The sequence below is a fragment of the Dermacentor andersoni genome, chromosome 1, assembly GCF_023375885.2.
Source record: "Dermacentor andersoni chromosome 1, qqDerAnde1_hic_scaffold, whole genome shotgun sequence".
NCBI lineage: Eukaryota > Metazoa > Arthropoda > Arachnida > Ixodida > Ixodidae > Dermacentor > Dermacentor andersoni.
The window spans coordinates 321,821,430-321,843,848 of record NC_092814.1 but is presented as its reverse complement, the minus strand read 5'-3'; the positions used below and the strand labels follow the sequence as shown (position 1 = coordinate 321,843,848).

General features: G+C 44.9%; 1 protein-coding gene across 1 annotated transcript; it reads left to right on the top strand.

The window, feature by feature from the left end:
- The first annotated feature begins 4,414 nt into the window (after window positions 1-4,414).
- LOC126516900 (E3 ubiquitin-protein ligase MARCHF11-like) lies at window positions 4,415-5,733 on the top strand. Its single transcript, XM_050166986.3, has one exon. It carries the CDS (start codon window positions 4,425-4,427, stop codon window positions 5,397-5,399), a length of 975 nt encoding a protein of 324 aa, XP_050022943.2. The 5' UTR covers window positions 4,415-4,424; the 3' UTR covers window positions 5,400-5,733.
- Window positions 5,734-22,419: the final 16,686 nt, after the last annotated feature.

Sequence of the window (22,419 nt, the reverse complement as noted above, 5' to 3'; positions counted from 1 at the left end):
CTCCATAAGGAAAGCAACAAAATCACAATAAAGAAGGGCGTCGGGCAGGGAGATACCATCTGTCCAATGCTATTCACAGCGTGTTTACAGGAGGTATTCAGAGACCTGGATTGGGACAAATTGGGGATAAGAGTTAATGGATAATTCCTTAGTAACTTGCGATTCGCTGATGATATTGCCTTCCTTAGTAACTCAGGGGACCAACTGCAATGCATGCTCACTGACCTGGAGAGACAAAGCCGAAGGGTGGGCCTAAAAATTAATCTGCAGAAATATAAAGTAATGTTTAACAGTCTCGGAACGGAACAGCAGTTTACAATAGGTAGTGAGGCACTGGAAGTGGTAAGGGAATACATCTACTTAGGACAGGTTGTGACTGCGGATCCGGATCATGAGACTGAAATAATCAGAAGAATAAGAATGGGCTGGGGTGCGTTTGGCAGGCATTTTCAGATCATGAGCAGCAGGTTGCCATTATCCCTCAAGAGAAAAGGGTATAACAGCTGTCTCTTACCAATACACACCTACGGGACAGAAACCTGGAGGCTTACGAAAAGGGTTCCACCTAAATTGAGGACGACACAATGAGGTATGGAAAGAACAATGATGGATCTAACGTTAAGGGGGGATAAGAAGAGAGCAGATTGGGTGAGGGAACAAACACGAGGTAATGACATCTTAGTTGAAATCAAGAAAACAAAATAGGCATGGCCAAGGAATGTAATGAGGAGGGAAGATAACCGATGGTCATTAAGGGTTACGGATTGGATTCCAAAAGAAGGGAAGCGTAGCAGGGGGCGGCACAAAGTTAGGTGGGAGGATGTGATTAAGAAGTTTGGAAGGACAACATGGCCACAATTTGCACATATGACAGGGGTGGTTGGAGAAGTATGGGAGAAGCCTTTGCCCTGCAGTGGGCGTAGCGAGGCTGATGATGATGATCATCATAATCATTTAGAAAACATTCTGCTTACTAATTTTGATGCCAGTCGGACAATCAGAGCCTGTGTTACCGAGCGTAAACAAACATAGCGTGACGTTTCTTCAAGGGGCGTTCCGCATTTATCGTCACGACGAGACAAGCGCGTCAGATGCCACAGCGTGAACTTGCACGATAACAAAAAACCTGCAGTCACACCTATCGCCAACGAATGCAGTGCGCTCTGTCACGCAACGTTTGAAGTGAAGCGCACACCACTTTTTGAAGAAACACTCCAGGAAAAAAAAATCTCGGACAAACAGCCGCGTTCAAGTGAGCAACGCTATTCCTCACGACGTAATAGCTGATTTGCACAGCTTTGCCAAGTCTTGCGCCAGAATCACTGGTTGGTACGAGTCGCCGAGAAAGAACTAATAAATTGTGAAATACAAACCAAATTAGCATTTGTTCTTTTAGTGCAAGAAAACTACTGAAACAGAAAAGTCATTCGTATGCCAGTATTCTGATTCTGAGTTTCAGTGTTTTCCCCTCACCACGTCGCGCTTCAATCGTGCAAGACTAACTGATATCCTTGGCGATTGGTTTTGGCACGCTTTTCGTTCCAAGCTTCGCCACCTATTTAAATGGACCTTGATCTCGGCCGCGGCTGTAACTGGTAACAGCATGCCTGCTCTGACTCGTCACTACGCTGAATAAATGCAATTGATTTTCTTGTTTTCCTTCGGTGCGTGGCGCTCAGACATGTGACCACCCTTGCAACTCAAGGTCCCACTCAGACTTGCAAAAAAATAAAAAATAAGTCACACAGCTGAGAGGATTCGAACCTTGCGTCGGTATCGCAACGGATTTCAGTGCATCGCCGTAACCACTCGGTTACAACGATCGCTTTTTTTATTTATTGCTCGGTTACAACGGTCGCTGATGGGAGTACCCCTTCTTTGAATGGTCCCTGCTCTGAACAAATTAAGTTGCAGGTTGCTGTTGTTTTCGCTAGGCGCGTGGTGGTCGGGCATGTGACCACCTTTTAAACTTACGCGAAGTCACGTAGAACATGCGTTAACTAAATGTTCTACGCGCATCTGCTTCCTCTACAAAAACGCACAAGGTCCCACTCAGGCTTGCAAATAATTACTCACGCCGTGGACACTATTTCAGCCTGTGTGGGAAGAAGCCAATGGATTTCTAAGCCATCGCCCTTCTAATATCCTGTATATTTACTTCTCGGCCACGACTGCTTCTTCTTTTGTGTGTGTTTTGTGGTAATATTATGAATAACTTTATGGTGAAGAGTTTTTTTTTTGTGCTTGTAGACGCTGCTATGACTGCTTTAGCCGCTATGTGAATACCTTATGAAAGTGTCTGTATACTCGGCCACGACTTCGCAGCCAGCAGTACCCCTGCTCATCTTCTTTGCTGCAAGTTGCTTCTGTAGACTGCGTGCATTCCAAGTTGTATTTGCAAGTAGCTCTTCTTCTTAGTATGTGCCTGGGGCACATACCCAGTAGCCTATATTGGCCGACATTTTCTAGGCTGGACTATCCCCGGATTCGGCCCACGAAAGAGGCTAGAAACATACCCCATATGAAAAGACTACCCATAAGAAAGACTTCATGTTTAAAAGTGCACCCTTGTGAACGAGAACAAATATTAATGCGTTGGGATGAAATATTATTTTATTTTCAAAACAATACGGCGAGGTGTTCCTGGCGTACCCTTATTGCCATTCCGTCAACGTCACGACATCGTGTCACACCGTCGTTGCAATGCTATCGTGTTCGCTGCATGGTTGTCATTCCATCTTCGACATGTCATTGTCGCACGGTGGTTCTCGTCGTCATCGTTCGAGAATCGTAATAGCATTGCCGTGATGCCGTCGTCATCACGCCGTGGTTATCATACCATCGTCGTCATTCCAGTGACGTCATGGCATTGTCGCTATACCATCGTCTCTTTCCATCGTCGTCATTGCATTGTGGTCATACATTGGGCGTCATGCAGTCGTTATGGTTTCACCATCGTCAAGCCGTCGCCCTCACGGTGTCGTCGTCATTCCGACATCGTCATTACTTCGTCGTCAATCCATTATTGCCATGCGTGGGATCCACTTGTTCGAGCGTTAGCCCTGGCTCCTTCTCAGGCATAAATATAAATGTTTCGTCATTTTAAAGGTGTGGCATTTGTGGTGAAAAAAAAATCTACAACAATAAACAGGACGACAATAAACATCGTTGTAAGTTGTTGTGCAGCCTTGTTGTTGCACAATCATTGCATGATTGTATAGCCTTTATTACCCGCGTACCTAAAACTTCGTTTCACGTAGACTGCCACATGTGTTTTGGACCAACACAGCATTTCTTCTAGAAATTGATGGTTTCGCGAACGCTCTTTTAGTCAGCAAGAATCACGACATAAGTGTGTCATCAACACGGCCACCAACCACAAAAATACTAAATTTTTTAGGAAAGCAGAAGATGATTGTGAGCAAGGCTGCCCTGTAGGAACCGCAACGTCTTTTGTTCTATTAAGTTATTAGTATTCTTGTTGTCGGTGTCCGTGTTTTTACGCAACTGGTCCTTTTCTTTCTTGTCTACGTTCTTGCAATATTCCAGAGCCTGTTTTCTTCAGTGCATTTCGCGGGAACCCCGGAGTTTTCGCACCGGTGCTGGCCATTTGGGCTCTGACAGTGTGACGCCACACCTGTGACGTCATCTCCAGTTGTTATCGGAGTGGCCCCTTACACCGATGTAGCCTTTTGCGGCTACATCGGTGTAATATTTTGCAGACACAATAGTTACCGCAGAAGCTACGTACCACAGTTGCTTGTTTGCAAGGCTCAAACCTGGTGTGCGACCGTTGTGGCTTCACAGGGGTGATACGGTCTGTCTGGTTTTCTACTCGGGTTAAATACTAACGTGTAGACTCATCGACATATCGGTCCTGCAGTCGCTGTTTAGTCAGGCGTCTGCGCATAATACAATGCTGCAACATCCATGCGTGCGTTGCTAATTAGAATGTTTTCTGTTTACCAACTGACAGAAACACGGCGCCGGCCGGTGCTTTTGAAGGGGGCACTGATATGGCAGCAACGCCTTTTGCGAGTGGCCAATAGTTCTCTGCAGCGCAAGAGCTCCTTTATCATGAGATGGCCAGGGTCTCTATAAAGGGCTAATACGTTCTTTTCGGGCCAAATACTAAATTAGCCTCGCTTTCGCTGATAGCGAGGGGCACTCGATGTGCATAAACACTGCGCAGAATGTAACACTGCGTGTCACTGACCGCACCATTACTGTGCAATATATATGTTGCACTATTGTTTGTTCACGGAAGGCGAGAAGGTGACACAGGTTTCCACAGACTTATATTCACGAGTGGATGACATTGCACAGTAGAGTAAAAAGGCAGAGACCGGTATAAATAGCACTGCCAGCCGCTTTGTGCAGGCATTCATACCTTTTGCGAGCAGAAGTGGCAGAAGGACAGCACAATGGCCAGTCAGCACAACGAGAGCTCGAACAAGGAAACACGCGCGGAATCTAGTGAGCGCGACCACCACTTGTGTTTTCGTCAAGTTAACGTACGAACGCTGCGAAATCGATGCCACCGCGACGATCAGGATTCATCACCCGAAGAGAAGATCTGCCCCGTTCCCTCGTCTTTGCCTTCCTATTCGCAATACCCAAAGACTGATGGCGCTCGCCACATCCCGTGCTCTGATTCTGAGCCTTCTCAATCAGGTGTAGTCACCCCCTCGCTACCATACGTGGGCTCTAGCCTGGAGGGCGAAGAGCACGCAGGGCAAACGAACGCCGCCGCACTGTCCAAGGACGTTCGACAGCCGTTGCTGAAAAGTCCTGAAGCTATGAGCGACCAAGAGGATGACTCCGCGCGGGACTTGGTTTCTCCCGATCAGCCAGCTGGTTACCTAAACGGGGCTGCGGACAGTGGACCCATGTGCCGGATCTGCTATGAAGGCGACCAGGTAGATCCACTCGTGTCCCCCTGCAGCTGCACTGGTACCATGGGCTTCGTGCATGTGTCCTGCCTGGAGCTCTGGCTGAACGAGCAGAACCTCGACATCTGCGAGCTCTGCGGTGAGCATTTCCCGATGGCAGCCCAACCCGGAAGCGTGCGCCGGTTCTTCCACTATGTTTGGCAGAGCGAGGGGCGGCTGCGACAAGCGTTGCTGAGCGACCTGTTCTACTTCGCCATGATGACATCAGTCGCCTTATTCTCCTTCATCAACTATAGGAGAGCGTTGGAAGCGCTTGATTGGAGCGGTCTTGTCTGGAAAATCATCGTGATTTTCGTTACCGGCGCCTTCCACGGTTATTGCATGACTTGTTTATCCAACAGGCTGCGCAGTCGGTATCATTCGTTCATGGCGTGGCAGTTGGAGAACCCGGTGCGCCGGAAGGTGGAGGTGACGTCGGTCAGAGAAGTGACTGTTGGCGGGACATAACCCAGTGGCGCACGGGCAGCCGGAGAACCTTCGACGTCCTGTGGGCGTTGTACCCGCTAGAATCAATGGGACAGAGGATATGCCTACAACAGACCGTCAACATAGAGGCGGCTAATGAACGCCGTTGGAACCGCCGTCAACACCGCTTTGCCAGAAGACCTGCTATCTAGGCCTGCAGGAGACCAGCTTCGTGTTCGAGGCTCCCTCAGACTGTGTAGTGGTAGCGTTGAATGCACGGAGGTGTTGCTCAGGTTTCTTGATCATTTTAATGCTGGAGTTTGTTGAAGACGAGCAATTCATTTTGCTATTCTTTTTCTTCACCTGTGCTTGAAAATCATAAGTGTCGTACGGCTATTTTGTGTTATCATTTTTAACAGTCCACCTTCATGCAAATAAAATCATGACTTTTATGTATAACACATGGTGTAATCTCCGGTTCGACTTACTTAGTTTATAATTTTCTAAGAGTTAATTCAAGTGTACGTCATTTTCAGTATAGTGAACCGAAGAAAGAGCATTAGCTGGTAGCAATACATTTTCTACGCGCCCTTATCGCCGATATGTTATTTATATATACATACTGCAGACCAGTTAACGTGGTCGAAGCAGGAGGGGCATTTTTTTAACAAATCACATTGCGTATAAGGGTGAACATACATTGTGTTTTATGTCCAGAGACAAATAAATAGCAAAAATAAACACAATGGCTAAATGTACACAGTGCCACATGATGGCAAGACGACCGCACTCTGGTGTAGAATTCCATTGAGACACTGTGTGCGGGAAAAATAAAAAAAATATAAGCATCTGTTTTTGCGAAATATGGCTTTAAAGATCTTGTTTGTGGATGTCGTGTATTTCTTGTTGATAGGTGGGATAAATACAATGAAGGGTCAATAGTGAATTTCTGGTTAAGGAGAGAATTCAGGAAGCCCAAGCGAAATTGCGTTCTTCGGTACTGAAGTGGGAGTATGTTATTGGCTGTCATTAGTTCCTACGGAGAGTCCACACGACGAAATTTAGAAAAGGTAAATCTAACAGCCTTTCTTTGAATTGTTTCGAATTTATCAACGGCAAGTTTCTTGTGAGGGTCCCATACTATGTTTGCATATTCTAGCTTTGGTCTGATGTATGCTTGATAGCATAGAAGTTTTACATTTGGTGGTGAATTACGAGGCTTGTCTTAAAAACACAACTTTCTGAAAGCAGAACAAATGTTATCAACGTGTGAATTCCAGGAGAGGTTAGCAGTGAACGTTACACCTAAATATTTGTAGCTATCGACATGATTAACTGTAGATGAACCTAGGGAGTACGCATACTGAAAAGGGGATTTTTTTTAGTTATAGAAAATGAAACTGTTTTTTTTTGTGCATTTATGGCCATGCCCCACTGGTTGCACCATTGGTATATGTAATCTAGATTTTTGTTTAGTTCTAGTTGATCATGTATGCTGCAAACTTCACGGAATAATATACAGTAATCTGCGAGCAATCGAATTTGAACAGTTGGATCAATTATATCTAGGATATCATTTATATAGCACAAAAATAGCAAGGGCCCTAGCACACTGTCTTGGGGAGCACCCGACCTGACTGGTAGAAGGCGCGAATTTAGGTCCTCGACTGTGAAAAACTGCACCCAATTTCTCAAATATTCAGCCACCCAAGCGACCAACACCTTCGAAAGACCAATGTTCTTTAGTTTATAGATTAGTTTGTCATGAGGAACTTTATCAAAGGCCTTACACAAATCTAAAAAAAATTTGTGTCTATCTGAATATCATTATCATGACCTTGTAACGACGAGTTGCGTCACGGTCGAATACTTCTTTCTAAATCCGTGCTGAAAACTTGTTAATATGGAGTGTTTGTCAAGGAATTCTGTAATCTGAGTGGCTATATTATGTTCTATAAGTTTACAACATGAGGACGTTAGAGATATCGGTCTGTAATTAGATAGTAATGATCTGTCGCCTTTCTTGAAGATAAGGATTACTCAGGCCGTCTTCCAGTCACGCGGCAAGGTTGCAGTTGACAAGGAACTATTAAAAATAATAAAAAGGAACTTGGCAACCCATTCGCAATATCGTCAAAGAAACACGTTTGGAAGATCGTCAGTACCGCAACATTTTTTCGTGTTTAAGTTTAAAAGCTTAGAAACCAAACCAGGATATGAAATAAAATTGACTTCGCATGGATGAAATTAGATTGCGGTAGGCGTACATGGTCCGGATACTGAAAATACGCTATGATAACAGGCGTTAAAATGATTTGCTATATCGTCATAATTTGTAACCATGCCACCGTCAACTGATATCTTCGAAACTGCTTTCTTGCTTTCACTAAGATAATTATGGGCGTAGCCAGGAGGGGGGGGGGGGCTTATGAGGCTTCAGGCCCCCCCCACCCTGCAATTCTTTTGTGCTGTCATGCACCGCGAACCGTCAGGCGGAGCAGAGGGAGGGGGGGCCTTAGGATTCTGTGAATCTGTGATTGCGCAACAGATTTATTTCCCTTCTTTGGCGCATTATACGCAGCGACTTTTTCTTAGATACGTAGATTGATTGAATACTTTTACGTTTATTTAAATATCTTGTTGCGAGGTTTTTTTGTAAACCTGCTGTCAACTTTGTTTCCAGTGACACTCTTTTGCCCTTTATCAAGCTGAATCTTCGCATTTCTAATGTACGAGAGCGAGTCAAATGAAAGTGAGCCTACCCATCCCGCGCAATAATGGTACGGTTCATTATCGGCGAGGCATGCGCGTCGCACACAGGCATCTCTCATTTGCAAAAGTGACATACAGGTGTGAGGATAAATTTTCCCCAATGGTCTCATACACTACGTTGAACATGGTTGTGTCTGACGATGACGTGAAACAGTGAGTTATAGACTTTTTGAAGCACCACCTCAAGGAGTTCTATGAGACATCAATCACGTGACTGGTTAGTCAATGAAACAAATGCCTAAATAGTCATGGAGACTACTTTTAAATAAAGTACACCGTTTGTCATATATTCGCATCCGCTCACTTTCATTTGACTCACCCTGGTATATCTTGCAGAATTCCCGCTTTTTATATGTACTCTCTGTTCCGACTATAATTTCGGTGCAATTACTTACAGTACACGACCGGTGAAAGCTGCTCCTGTGCAATACATTAGAACAAAGAACAGCGTCGTTGATGTTTCCCTGGCCGTTGCATTTGTACAAAAATGTAAGCAAGGCTCTTGAATGACCAAGTTTCATTAAAATATTTGTGCTCAACTTGTCCATTTGATGGCCTTTACATTTTTCATATCAGCGGCACGCACTGATTTGCTGGTTTCGAACTGATATAGTTCTAAATTTGGTGTGACATTTTCTTTACTTATTAAATAGACAAAAACGTGGAAGCATTAATATCAGTTATTTCGGGTACAATTTTTGGGACATACGATGTATATTCTTTCATGACAAAATAGATATTTTACTTGTCTTCACAGTCTGTAGCGTTCAAATTCGTTTGCAGCATATTTGGCAATGACAATGCCGTTCTTCATGTATTTGATCCCTAGACAAATTAAATAACGAGGAAGCCGAGCTGCAACGTTTGCGTTCCCGTAGGGTAAACAAAATGCCTTGAAAGGACGCGCACCGTAACGTCCCGCACAGGTGATTACGTTTAACATACGTAGGGCGACAAACACTATTCTAAATCTGTCTAATGGATGTCAGTTTTACAGGTGAGTCTGCCCAATTTCTTTCTTTAATTGAAGCGAGTCTTTAGAGGTCGGCTGTGAAAAATAACGCAATGCTGTCTTTTCAGGTGGATTATTTATGAAGAGGCAGGCATTACTTGCGAATTGCACGCCGAATTTAATTTGCCATGTAGCTGACAAGACAAATGCACCAATGAAGCTTTTCAATTTTTGCCTTAGTCAGTTTGTGAAATTAATACTGATACGTAGCGAAGTCATGTCTGTCTAGTAGGATTCGTGAGAGTACAATCACTTTCGAGTTTTTTCTCCCCAAATTATGCTAAATTATTCATATCGACGTTCCAGATATTATCGTTCCGAACTCTTCCACGGAGGCTCTCGTGAAAGTTAACAGCAGCTTCAATATTCTTCGTGACATATTTTGGTTACCCTTATATCGTAACTGCTGCAAATCTTAGTATTTACGTTGAGCATGGATGACTGCACAATTTCAACATGTAACCAAAAAGGAAGAATGAAAAAAATTAATTATGGAATATTTTCACATATGGCTGCTTGCAGGTTGAGGTTCACGGTGAGAGTTACGCCAGCGATCTCTGGTGACCAACCTGAGCAGGCCGAATTGCGTTTTGAAGGCCAATTAAGTATTCTCCCAAAGTAAAATAAATAACATCGCGACATATGGCAAACACGCCGGAATTGAACCTAGGTATAAGCTTTCACGCCCGAAAACCAAGGAGCAAAGTGGGGCAATGAAGAGCCTACAAATAAAGGCGCTGTATTGTCCGCTCTAGTCCAGTGGCTGCGCAGTTTCTTAATTTTTTTTTCTATTTTTAGTCGCGAACACGGAAAATCTTTACGTAATGCGTCTATTTGCACGTAAGGCTTTGGGCATTACGTCGCAGCATATATTAGCACTTGACGGAACAAAAGCAAACATTCTCATAGAATCGAGAATCGTCATAGAATTTTTACCATGCTCTTGTCATCACACCGTTGTCGTCACACTATCGCCGTCATTCGAGCGTCATCATCCCATTGTTGCTATGCCGTTGTCACATTCCATCGTCGCCAATGCACGGTTGTCGTACATTAGGTGTCATGCCGTCGTGATCGTTTCATGATCGTCTTGCCGTCGTCGTCATGGCGACTTCGTCATTGCTTCGTCGTCGTTGTATTATTGCCATGCGTGGGATCTGCTTGTTCGAGCGTTATCCCTGTATCCTTCTTCGGCGTAAGTATAAACATTTCATGATTTTACAGCTGTAACCTTGGTGGGGGAAAAACAAACATTGCACGGGACTACACATTGCATAGGATGAAAGTAAACATAATTGTGACCATATCTGGTGGTAGTATTGTCTTTAATTAATCGCGTACCAAAATGTTCGCTTCACATTTGCTTTGCGTGGGCCAGTTGATTTACGTGGGCATTCGTAACTCCTGCCAGCGGGAGTGACAGAAGCGAACATCAATGAACGAGGAAATGCGCACGGCATCTGGTAAGCGCGACCACCACTTGTGTTTTCGTCAAGATAACGCACGAACGCTGCTGAATCGATACCACCGCGAAAACGACGATCAGGATTTAGTGCCCGAAGAGAAGAACTTGCTCGTTCCGTCGTCCTTGCCTTCATTCTGACAGAGCCCAGAGTCTTAGAATACACGCCGTATCCCGTCCTCCGACACTGACCCTTCACAATCAAGTGCAATCACACGCTAGCCTGCATGCGTGGACTCGATCCTGGAGGGTGAAGGTCACGCAGGGAAAATGAACGTCGCCGCATAGTCCAAGGACGCTCAACTGCCTTCACTGCGAAGTCCTGAAGCCACAAGCGACTCTGACGATGAATCCGCTGGTTAACTCGACGAGACTGGAAGCAGCAGACTCACGTGCTGGATCTTCCATGAAGGCGACGAAGAGGATCCACTCGTAATGCTCTGCAGCTGCTCTGACACCATGGGCTTCTTGCATGTGTCTTGTCTGGAGCACTCGCAGAACGAGCAGAACGTAGGCTACTGCGAGCTCTGCGGTCAGCCTTTACGTGGCGGCCCAACCCAAAAGCATCCGCCGGTCCCTCCACTATGTTTGGCAGAGCGAGGGGCACCAGCGACTAGCACTGCTGAGCGACCTATTCTACTTGGCCATGGTGACATCAGCCATAGTGTTCTCCTTGGTCATGCTGGTGGCAGCGTAGGGAGGGATTCAGTCGGAGGGTGTTGTCTGGCAATCCCCCATCGTAGCTTTCCTTGCTCATTGCTTGCAATGTTCGTTCCAAAGGCTGCGCAATCAGTACCATTTGTTCTCGACGTGGCATTCTGCAAACCCAGCCTTCGGTCAGGGATGTAAGTGTTGGCCAGACAGAACGCAACGACGCGCGGGAAGCCGGAGAGCCATCGACGTCCGGTGGGCGTTGTCGCCTCTAGCATCAACAGGAGGGCCGATCTTACGGCTAAAAAAGATCGTGAAGTTATAGGCGGCTAATAAACCCCGTTAGAACCGCTGCAAAGGTGCTTTACCAGAAGGCCTCCCACCTAGGTTGACCTCCCATTTAGCCTGTAGAAGAATTGCTACGGGCTTGAGACTCTAGCAGACTGCACCGAGGTAGTTTAGAATGCATCAAGGTGTACCTCATGCTGCTTGATAATTTTAATGCTTTAATTTGGTGATGGCGACATATACATTATCTATTAATTTTGTACACATGTGCACGATAATCACAAGCCTCGTATGCGAATTGCGTTCTAGCATATTTAATACTACCGCCTTCGTTCAAATATATTCCTGGTTTTATGTATCATAAAAGGTGTAATCTGCGGACGGAAATTGTTTCAGTTGAAAATTTTCAAGAGGTAATACTAATGTTTTTCGTATACATATATACTGAGCCGAAGAAACAAGCATTGGCGGGTAGGAATGTCCGTTTTCTATGCGCTCTTTTCGGCACTATCGTATTAGCTGGAGCAAGAGACGCTTAAAAATCGTGGCTACGCAGAAACTCCAGTTCATCAACAAATAAATGGTATTCGAGCACTCGGCAAGAAAAACATTCGCCCTGTCGCTTGTTCCTTCGGATTCTTAAAACAGTATGGGGAACCAGCGCCCTGGCCTGGAGGCCCTACTATAGTTTTGATGTGCAACTAAAATATGCTGACACCGTCGGGTAGGGAGGCTAGGAAGATGGTACGACATATTTAACGATAAGAAAGGCGTGCCTGTATCAAAATTTGCTTAGCCCGATGCGCCCGGCCAAGTTCTGTCCATGGCTATGCGCGTTCCGCTGAGCGCATGCGCTGCTACGTCCTAGCACGTAGGTTCCCCGTCTTGTTAGGAGCCGTGAAAAGTATGTCTCAAGACGATCGGCGACTTCCCTGACCCGAAATCACTGCATGTGCTACTGGAAACTGTCTTCCGCTCACTATGACGTGTGTGATGGCACGTGTGCTATGCTGTGTGCTGATGGCACGTGAAGCTTTAGCGCTGGTTGCCCGTGGGCAATCGAAAAGAGATAAAGAGCGTCTATGGCCGCTACAGGGCGCCATCAGCTCGACATGCGTGGGTGTCTCATGCTGCCGCGATTCGCACATTGTGTGGCATCACGAATGGATGTCAATTCTACAGGTGAGTCTGTATATTTTGTTTTCTCATTGACACGTATTTCGGCATCACCTGTGAAAAAATAACGCAATTCTGTCTGTTCCGGTAGATTATATAGGACGGCGAAGTTGCACACTTTTCGTCTATATAATTTATTCCTCTGCTCGACCTTTTGTACGCGCATCTCTTCCTAACATACGCGAATGTAAAGAGACAGTCATTCCTTGCAAGTTGCGTGACAACTTTAACTCACCATGTAGCTGTCAAGCGAAATGCGCCAATAAAGTTCCACAGCGAAATTGTATATGACTAGCTGATTTGTCCGTCGGTCGGTCGCCTGGACGCCGAAAACTCCTCCGGCGCCACCCCGTGCGCATGCGCGACAATAATGAGAGAGGCACGTAATTAGCCAAGACCACCTAGGTAGAGCAAAACCTATTTACTCTCATCCATGAAGTCACGCTACCTGGCCCGAAATTTCCATTGACAAGACTGGCGTGATAAAAGCAGTGACGTCAAAATCGCTGTTGCCTACTTGGGAGCATCCTCATTAGATTATATGGCAGCCAGGCTAGGTAACATGACATAATGGATCGGTGTGGAAAGGCCTTGTGCTATCTAGGTGGTGTTGTTGGGTTAGCTGCGGCAGTAGTGACGTTGTTGCTCTCCGTCGCAGCCGAGCGCGCGCGCGGCACTTTCTCTGCGGCTCCGAAATGGGTAGGCCACGCGTCATACCTACTCCTTATGAACAGGCAGCTTTCAACCAACAACGCCGCGAGCGGAACAGGGAACGAGCTCGTCTACGCGGTACCCGGGCACCAGAAAAGGTTCGTGCACCCGAACGCAAGCAACAACTGCATACCCAGGATTCCGCAGCCTGCCAAGCCGCCGTTTAAAGAACCTTCGGGACTAAAGAACCCAACCAGACCCGCCAGTATGTTCATCATCACTGACTTTCGCTAATATTGGTACCCTACTGCTTAAGCGCGATCTCGTGTGCTGTTTCCTTGAAGATACCTGTTCTGACTTACTTTTACTAACTGAGACGTGGCTGGGTCTCGATATTACAAACAACGTAATTTGTTGTTGTAAAACTTTGTATATTGTATACGCACATGGCCTCACCAAAAAAAAATGGAAGTGGCGTCTTAGTGGCTATCAAAAAGGCTGTTTGTTGTTCATGCCGATTGTGATCTGGAGATTCTCCGGGTTGCGCGTTCGTCCCCATCCGTTAAGGCATTACGCTGTATTTGCGACCGCTCATCAGTTCGGGACCACATTTTCGTTCAACAGCTGTAACATTTGTATTTCTGTATCATAAGAAACCAACAAACACTGACACCAAGGACAACTTCTCCTTGGTGTCAGTGTTTGTTGGTTTGTCCTTGGTGTCTATGTTTGTTGGTTTCTTATGATATGACTAATAAAAATCGGGCCCCTTGGTTAACCCCCTTTCTTCTCATTTATATTTCCGGTGATTTTAGTCTGCCGGATATCGATTGTTCCCAGCTGTCTTCTAACAATCGAACTTCGACCGAGTTCGTTAACTTAGCTTGAGATTTTAATCTCCATCAGGTAGTGTCTCAGCCTACTAAAAGCTCGAATGTCCTCCATGCCTCATTGACTAATGGTCTCCAAACAGTTGGCCCCATTTCTTGTCTGGTTACTGCACTCACAGGTTAATATTCTGTTAACGTCTGCAGGCGTAGCTGTCAAATAAATCCGTGATTATAATAAGACTAACTATCTGGATATGAACACTGATCTAACTCAGTTTTGTAGTGATGCATTCCTACCCTCTTTATCCTGTCGTTCAGGTAATGAAAACTGGGTGCTCTTTAAATAAAGTCGTTTAGCGTTAGTTGATAAGTACGTTCCCTTGATTACAACAACTAATAAGTCTAAACCCTGGTTTAACAATTATCTTCGTACTTCACGAAACCGAAAAAATCTACTCTATAAACCTGCAAAAATTCGAGCTGTCCTTCTGCATGAACTTCTTAAAAAGATTACCTGAAGAATTACTTCGCCGAAATTATCTCGGTTAATACAAGTATTACTCTCATGATCTACCATCCTTTCTTAAGGTAGACTCGAAAAAGTTTTGATGAAATATTGCTCCTGATCGTCTCACCCACAGCGTAACAATACTTATTGATTACCAACCAGGCAGTGATGCCCGATCAACAATCTGCGTTCGAGTTTAACAGCTACTTTACATGAGTATTCGCAAAGATCATTCCCGAGTACCCATTGTTTCCGATCTCAATTTTCGATTTATTGCACTAATTAACATTACACCAGAAGTGATAGCAAAACTAATCTCAAATTTCAAAGTGTCACCCTCGACAGGCATAGATAAGATAAATTCCAAGATGCTAAAAAATACCTTCTCCCCCTCTAGCCAAATCCTATGCATCATTTTCACGCAATAGTTATCATTAGGACTGCTCCCGAATTACTGGAAAGTTGGCAAAATAGTTCCTGTGTTCAAAAGCGCTAACAAGAATTAATCAGAAATTACCACCCTATCTCTCCAACCTGTGTCGGTTATAAATTTCCTGAAGATATAAGTGCATCTAATATTTTTAACAACCTCGAGTCTAACAACTTCTTTGCAGAGTTCAGCAGAGGTTCAGAAAGTCATTCTTGTGTGACACACAGCTGTTCGAATTCACAACCGACTTGCATTTTAACAATGATAACAACCATGAAACTTATCGTACCTTACTAAGCTACTCTAAAGCATTCGATTGTGTTGGTCACTCTCGGCGAATTTCAAAATTACTTGCTCTTGTATTGACTCACAAGTGCTATCTTGTCTTCGGATTTTTTTTAGATTTCTTAGGCAGTTAAGAGTAGCAAATACTACTTCTCTTTCTGATGTGACTTCTTGAGTACCCCGACGTTTTCAAATGTACATTAACGACTTACCCTCCAACATTGCCTCCTAGCTGCATGCGATTATTTGCCGACGAGTACATTGTGTATAGACCTATTAAAAGTCCTGACGACCACATCTGCCTTGAAAACAATCTGAACCTAGTCCATTCCTGGTATTCTAATGGAGTAATTACCCCCAACTCGTCAAAGTGCAAGATAATTTCATTTTCTCATAAATAATCAATTTAAAACTTCTGCTACCAATAAACAACTCTCCGGTTGCTCGGGCGCAGTCATATAAGTACTTCGGCTTAAATCTCACGTCTAATCTTTCATGGCAAACCCATATCATTAACATATGCGCTAAGGCATCACAAACACTAGGTTATTTACGTCGAGGCCTACGACACGCACTTGCTAGCACACGCAAATTAGCTTATTTAACCTTCATCTGTCCGCATCTTGAATTCGCCTCGTCAATCTGGTCAACTCATAAAGAACCTAATTTCAATGTTACGTATCAGCAGTACAAAACAGAGCCGCCTGACTCATTTGATTCAACTATGACCGGTACTCTATAGTGTCACTCGGAAAAAAGCAGAATTATCCATTTAAGCATTATCCACCCGTAGAACAATCGCACATATCCTATACACAAATACATTCACAGCACAACACAACACTAATTGCCCCTTGTAACCCCACTACGTACTTCTAGGCATCTTCATAATCATCTCAGAATCAGGCGAATCTTTGGTACAACCAAAGCTTTTAATTCCTCAGCGTTGCCACAAGTCATTGCACTCTGGAATGAACTTCCTGATATCCTTGCCTCATCACTAACCGTGAAACATTTCACGAGAATTTGTACACTCACTTGTTGTGAAGTTGTGTGTGAAGTATTGTATAGAATTTTTATAGTCATTAACAACGTTCACTTGTTCCTGTTTATGATTTATGTATTTTTGTAGTACTTCCTCCTTTATCACTCAATGTTGCTATTGGAAGCTGTGGTATATTTACGAATGAATGAATGAATAAACCCAGTGATAAACACCGGGGCCGCACGTTTCAGCTTGGCTGGTTAACCATCTGTAGAGAATGCTTGGGCCGCGGTATTTTGAATTATTCTCTTAGTCAGTTTGTGAAATTAAAACCGATATGTAGCGAAGGCATGTCTATCTAGCAGAATTCGTGAGAGTAGCATCACTTTCGAGATATCTGTCCCCAAAGTGTGCGAAATTATACACATTGGCGTTGCAGTCATTCTAGTTCCGAACTTCTCGAGGGAGGCTCTCGTGAAACTTAACAGCAGCGCTAATATATTTCGTTACACATTTTGTTACCCTTATAACGTAGTAATTGCAAATCTTGGTATTTCAGTTGAGCATACATGGATGACTGCACAGTTTCAACGTGTAACCGAAAGGCAACTTTGAAAAAGTTAATTGCGGAATATTTTCACATGCAGTTGCTTGAACGTTGAGGTTCGCTGTGCAAGTTGCGTCAGCGATCTCTAGGAACCAACCTGAACAGGCCGAATTGTGGCTTGAAGCCAATTGAACATCTTCAGGAGCTAAAGTAAATGAAATGACGGTAAAGTCTAAACAAGCCGGAATTCGAGCTAGGTACAAGGTTTCGCGCCGGAAAACCAAGCAGGAATATGGGACAATGAAGAGCCTACAGGTAAATATGGTTTATTGTACCCTCTTGCGCCGTTTTCCATGCAGTTTTTTTCTTCGCCAACAGGGTAAATACTTGCGTAATGCTGGTATCTGCACGTAACGCTTTGGACTTAAGGTCGCAGCATATACTAGTGTTTCTCAGGACAAAGGCAAACATCATTGTGCTTCTAGAGACGTTCGGACATGTCTTCCCTATGCAGCTAGAGACTTCGTCACCCATGGTGACATGCGATAGCCCTCCGCAACGATGGGGTATTTTCTTCTGAATTATTTTTGAAGTCTCATTCTTTATCGTAACTGAGCGGCAAACCACCGTGCGGCCAAGGCTTCCCTGGTGTTGCTAAAGCATTTCTTCTCAGCCCTCTCTCTTACCTCCGACGCGGCCGACGCGGCACAGCTCCAGCCACGTGATCTCTCAAGCCCCGTCACGCGCACAGTATTGCGTTGCTCTTTCCAGTGGCGACGCTCACCCCATCTGGTGTTAGTACGAATAGCTTCTGTGACATTTAAAAATAATTGTTCGGAAATAAAATGACGATTCCATCGGAGAAATGCCGTTAGCGGCGTCGATCGTGGGTGTGCGCGGTTGGTTGATAAGAGTTGATCAGTCGCTAATTAACGAAAACATAACAATAAACTTTCAAACGTTATTTCAGTGGGTTCATCGTAATCGGGATATTGAAGCGAGCTCTAAACGAAAGCTGCATGAACTTGGATCTGGAAGAAGACGGCGTGCTTCTTCGCCGCTTTCCTTCCTTGCGCGTGCGAGATTGAGCCGCCGTCGTCGGCTCCCTCTCGCAGGCTTTCACCCACACATACAGCATACGGCGCGCGGCGACTATGTTATCGGCCTTGTAGGCTATGCAGAACATGACGGTGACGCCGACGGCGGCGACGACGGCGGAAATGCGCCGGGAATCTCCATGTAATTGCTATCGCAATGCTACTGCGACTACCCACCGTACTGTGGCACACCGTCAGCTGTCAGAGTGCGCGAAACCGAAACTGGGAGGTCTCGGCGCACGCGTAACCGCCACTCTCTATAGCACGCTACGATTCCGTGATACACGCTGTCGCAGCGTGGTATTATTTCAAAGCGGCGACGTTTAAATATTGCGAAGACTTCGTAGAAACACTGCATAGACTGTCTAGAGTGGCGCCTCTCAACGGAGCTGTCAGTGGATGGCGCGCCGTTTTAGTCGCTCGCGGTGACGTGCTTTTATTGTCAGTGTTCGTGTAAAACGAGGAAACTTTGTGCAGAGATGTTCGTTTTGTACTTCCTGACGAGAATACAAAATTCATTTCTGCAGTGAAGACGCAGTTCCCGAGTGCCTATCGGTGAAATTCGTCGTCGAATTCAAAAAAATATTTCTCGCCTAAACAATATCTAATCAAATTAAAATTTCGTGATCACAAGCTAAAAGGGTGGCACGTATAATAAGCTATCTCAAGTATTTGTTATGTGGAGGCCCTCAAAGCTTAAATTATGCCTGAAAGTTGTCAAAAAATTACGTTTTGCCAAATCTGGAAGTAATTTTTTTAAATACTTGATTTCATAGGTAAACTAATTTTACCATAAACTATGTAGCAACCAGCAAACATAGTAAAAATAAATGTAGTGGCTGAGACCCTAATGATCGCTATGCAAAAAAAGTTGTTAGAATGTGTTGGTTCTTGCTTTTTAACTGAGCCAATTAAAAGCGGAAAAATATTAAATATGCTTACCTATGACGCCCCATGAAAGAACCACGCCAGTAGAATCTTTTCGAACAAGAGTTGTCATTGCACCTAGCATCACACTTCATTAAAAAATTTACCTCAAACGGACTTTTACTTCTTCGCGGAAATGTCAAAGAACGCTTACGTCATCAAAACCTCTTTTTTTTTTTTTACAAGAAAAATACTTTTGTGAAGCCTCATTCACACAATCACCAATAAGCCTAACTTTTTCCACAAGAATCGGCTGTGGTCACTTTCAGGGTCTAGCACGTTTAGCGTGGAATTACCCAAAGGCGTTGCGTAGGTAAGAACGCTACGTTTTGCATAGCGCGCATCTGCATAACGCAACACAAGCGGTACGTGATGCTTATGCGGCCGCTGCGTACGCACACATCCGATTCATGGGCACGTAGGGGCGGGGGTGAGGGTGGGGAGACGCTTCGCGCGCTGCCCTCATGGTTACGGTTTCATCGACACAAGGGGGAGGTTCTTCGTTTTCGCAAACTGAGGGCGGCAGAGGGGACCACGAGGAAGGCTATTTTTGCATGTCCTAGATTAGGCTTTTTCTGTGCTAAGTCAATGCGCAGAACTCATTTCAGGATACCGCGCGGTGGTGATGTTTTCCGGGTGCCGAATTCCAGTGAGGCGTTTTAGCGAACGCACGTTCACAACCCGGCTACTGTGGCGTAATCTGGCTAGGAATGCGGCTAGCACGCTTGAATTGGCTTGGCTTGGGTGTGGACAACAAGCGCAACAAGCGCGCAGCTCTCATAGTTACCGTTTCATCGGGACAGGGGGAGATTCTTCATTTTCGCAAAATGAGGGCTTCAGAGGGGACCACGAGGAAGGATATTTTTGGATGGCATACGTTTAGGCTTTTTCTCTGCGAATTCAATGCGAAGAACTTATTTCAGCATACTGCGCGGTGGTGATGTTTGCCGGGTGCAGAATTTCAGGGAAGCGTTTTAGCGAACGCACGTTCACAACCCGGCTAATGTGGCGTAATCTGGCTAGGAATGCGGCTAGCACGTTTGAATTGGCTTGTCTTGGGTGTAGATAACAAGCGCTTTTATTTTTACCATCTAAGTTGTACAACAGTGTTACGTATATTTAAGCACGTGGGCATTTCCAATGTACTAAAATGTCTGTCATGACAAGCACTGCCACGTTCCGGGAACTGCTTGTGTTCTGCGTACGTATCATCATGGAGCAGTACTAAATCTCTCTAATGTGAGTAATGTTCTACAGAAAACGTATTGAAGCTAAAAAAATTACTATTTATGTGTAATTATTGATAACGTCGAAAGATCGCGCAGCAGGTTGCAGCAGCTGCAGTACGACGTTTAATTGTTGCGTGCTCTTGATGCAGTGCCTCGCCTGTTTTGCTCATCGCAACTTCTTGGCTGTCCCATAGCATGGGTTAGCTTCGCTTCACCTTGCTCCGTCGTTTCTGACCGGGCACATGAATGCCACCGATTGCTTGTTCTGGGAATACCCTATCAATGTGTCCTAGCTCTGACTAGCTCTGACTGGTCCCTCTTGAATGTTCTGGATGTCAGTCATCCCGGCAACGTGCCTTTTGATCAGCCCATTAACGACGACTGCCAGACTGTGACGTCAGCCATCAGGAATATAAATTTCCTGCGCATCGATCCATTCTTCAGTGGGCCAGGTTGCAGCAACACCAGTAAGATGTTTAAGCGTTGCTTGCCCTTCATGCAGGTACGCTACTATTCCAACGCTCTATGTATCCGATCTGACGATCGCTTTTTGCTGCTGCTCCCTTGCCCACATAATCGTGTACACTTGTGTTTGCACGTTTTATATTGGAGAACGTGGCTTATCAAGAGCGCTGATGTGAAACTCACTCTGGTTCCCCAGTCCAAGTCAGCGAATGCCAGGAAAAACAATCAGTCTGGCAATAAACCTGGAGCCCGGAATGCGATTGGTTCCAACTCCGCTTTCGATGAGGCTCTTGATGCACATTCTCCTTCTGTATGCTATGTCGCTCATGATCTTTCTGTATCCGAAATGTTCTCTCAACTACTGACTGGACAAAATAAGTTGGGGCAAGACATTGCTCACATAAAGTCAAGCCATTTCAACAGGCCATCGCCTGCCGTTTTGACGCTTTATAGTCGCGTTTTGGTGCATTAGAATCCTCACCTAATGACTCCAGTTCTATTTGTGAATTACGTGCAGAAATCAACTCCATATCTTCTCACATTACCAAGCTGGACTTAAGAAATGATCACCTAGAGAATCGTTCTCGAAGAAATAATCTTATAATACACGGTATTTTGAAAAACACCAATGAAAACGCTCCCATACAGTTGTCCCACGTTACGTCCGTATTCAGTGATACCTTGAAGCAAGCACGTACGCAGGATTTTTTTTCGGGGGGGGGGGGGGGGGGGGCAACCCAAGGTAACTTTTCTATGCAAATGAGGGGGAGGGTACTTTAACAAGTACAAATGTGCCTAATGCCCACCATTCGCCATACAGACGCGTAAGCTCTGAAAAGGGACTTGAAATAACGTGTATCTCACAGGTACGCCTGTGAGATACACCTCTTTTTTACTTGGTAAACAAAGAACCACATCAAACGGACTCGCGCATGAAAGATGCGCAGGAAGAACCTTGCCAAGAACAAGTTAACCAGCGAAAGTGCAAAATAGAAATTTCTAGTAACGTTCTTTTTTTTTTTAATTAGCTCTTGAAGAATTATAGAAAAATGTATATTTGCGGAACAATCACAGTTCTTTTGAATCCCTCCTTTACTGCCTTACCAAGTGCCAAAACCGACTCGTGTTGTTATTTGGGAAGTTGCGTAACGATGCGTGGTCACCTGTCCCGCACAACCGCGTAGAGCCCAGGACGCTCCGGCCCTAGACGTACTGCGCCCACCGCGGAAGGTTAGAAAAACACCCCCATTAGCACAGCAGGGAGGCGGCTCGATTGATGACTGTAGAAGAGTCATTCAAAACACACGGAATTTTCCTCCACTTCCAGCAGCGTTTTCTCTACTTCTTTTTTAAATGAAAAGATGTTGATCCATAAATATTTTCGCAAACAATTTTCGCTTTTCCTCCCTGTTTGGCTGTTGCCTTCGCTTTCTCCCTTAGTAGATCGCTTAATTTATAATCTCCTTGCGACTCTTGTTTCCAGTTGCCAATTTTGCAGGAACAGTGCTGTAAAATTAGGGAAAAACCAGATGAGGTAAGGGGTGACAGTCATATTGCTTATGGGTTGAATGGTTATTGCAGGGTCTGATGACCGACGCTGTTTCGCAATATTTTATTTTCCCCGTTATCTAAACCATATCGCCGATATATGGTTCCGAGGAATCTGCCAGCGTAGCTGCGAGTCGTCACTCGAGGAAATAATGAAGCAAAAGGAAAAGTTAAACGCAACTGGCGTGTTCTCCGGCCA

Coding starts and splice junctions, on each gene's coding strand:
- LOC126516900 (XM_050166986.3), top strand. CDS start 4,425: ATGGCCAGTCAGCACAACGAGAGCTCGAACAAGGAAACACGCGCGGAA.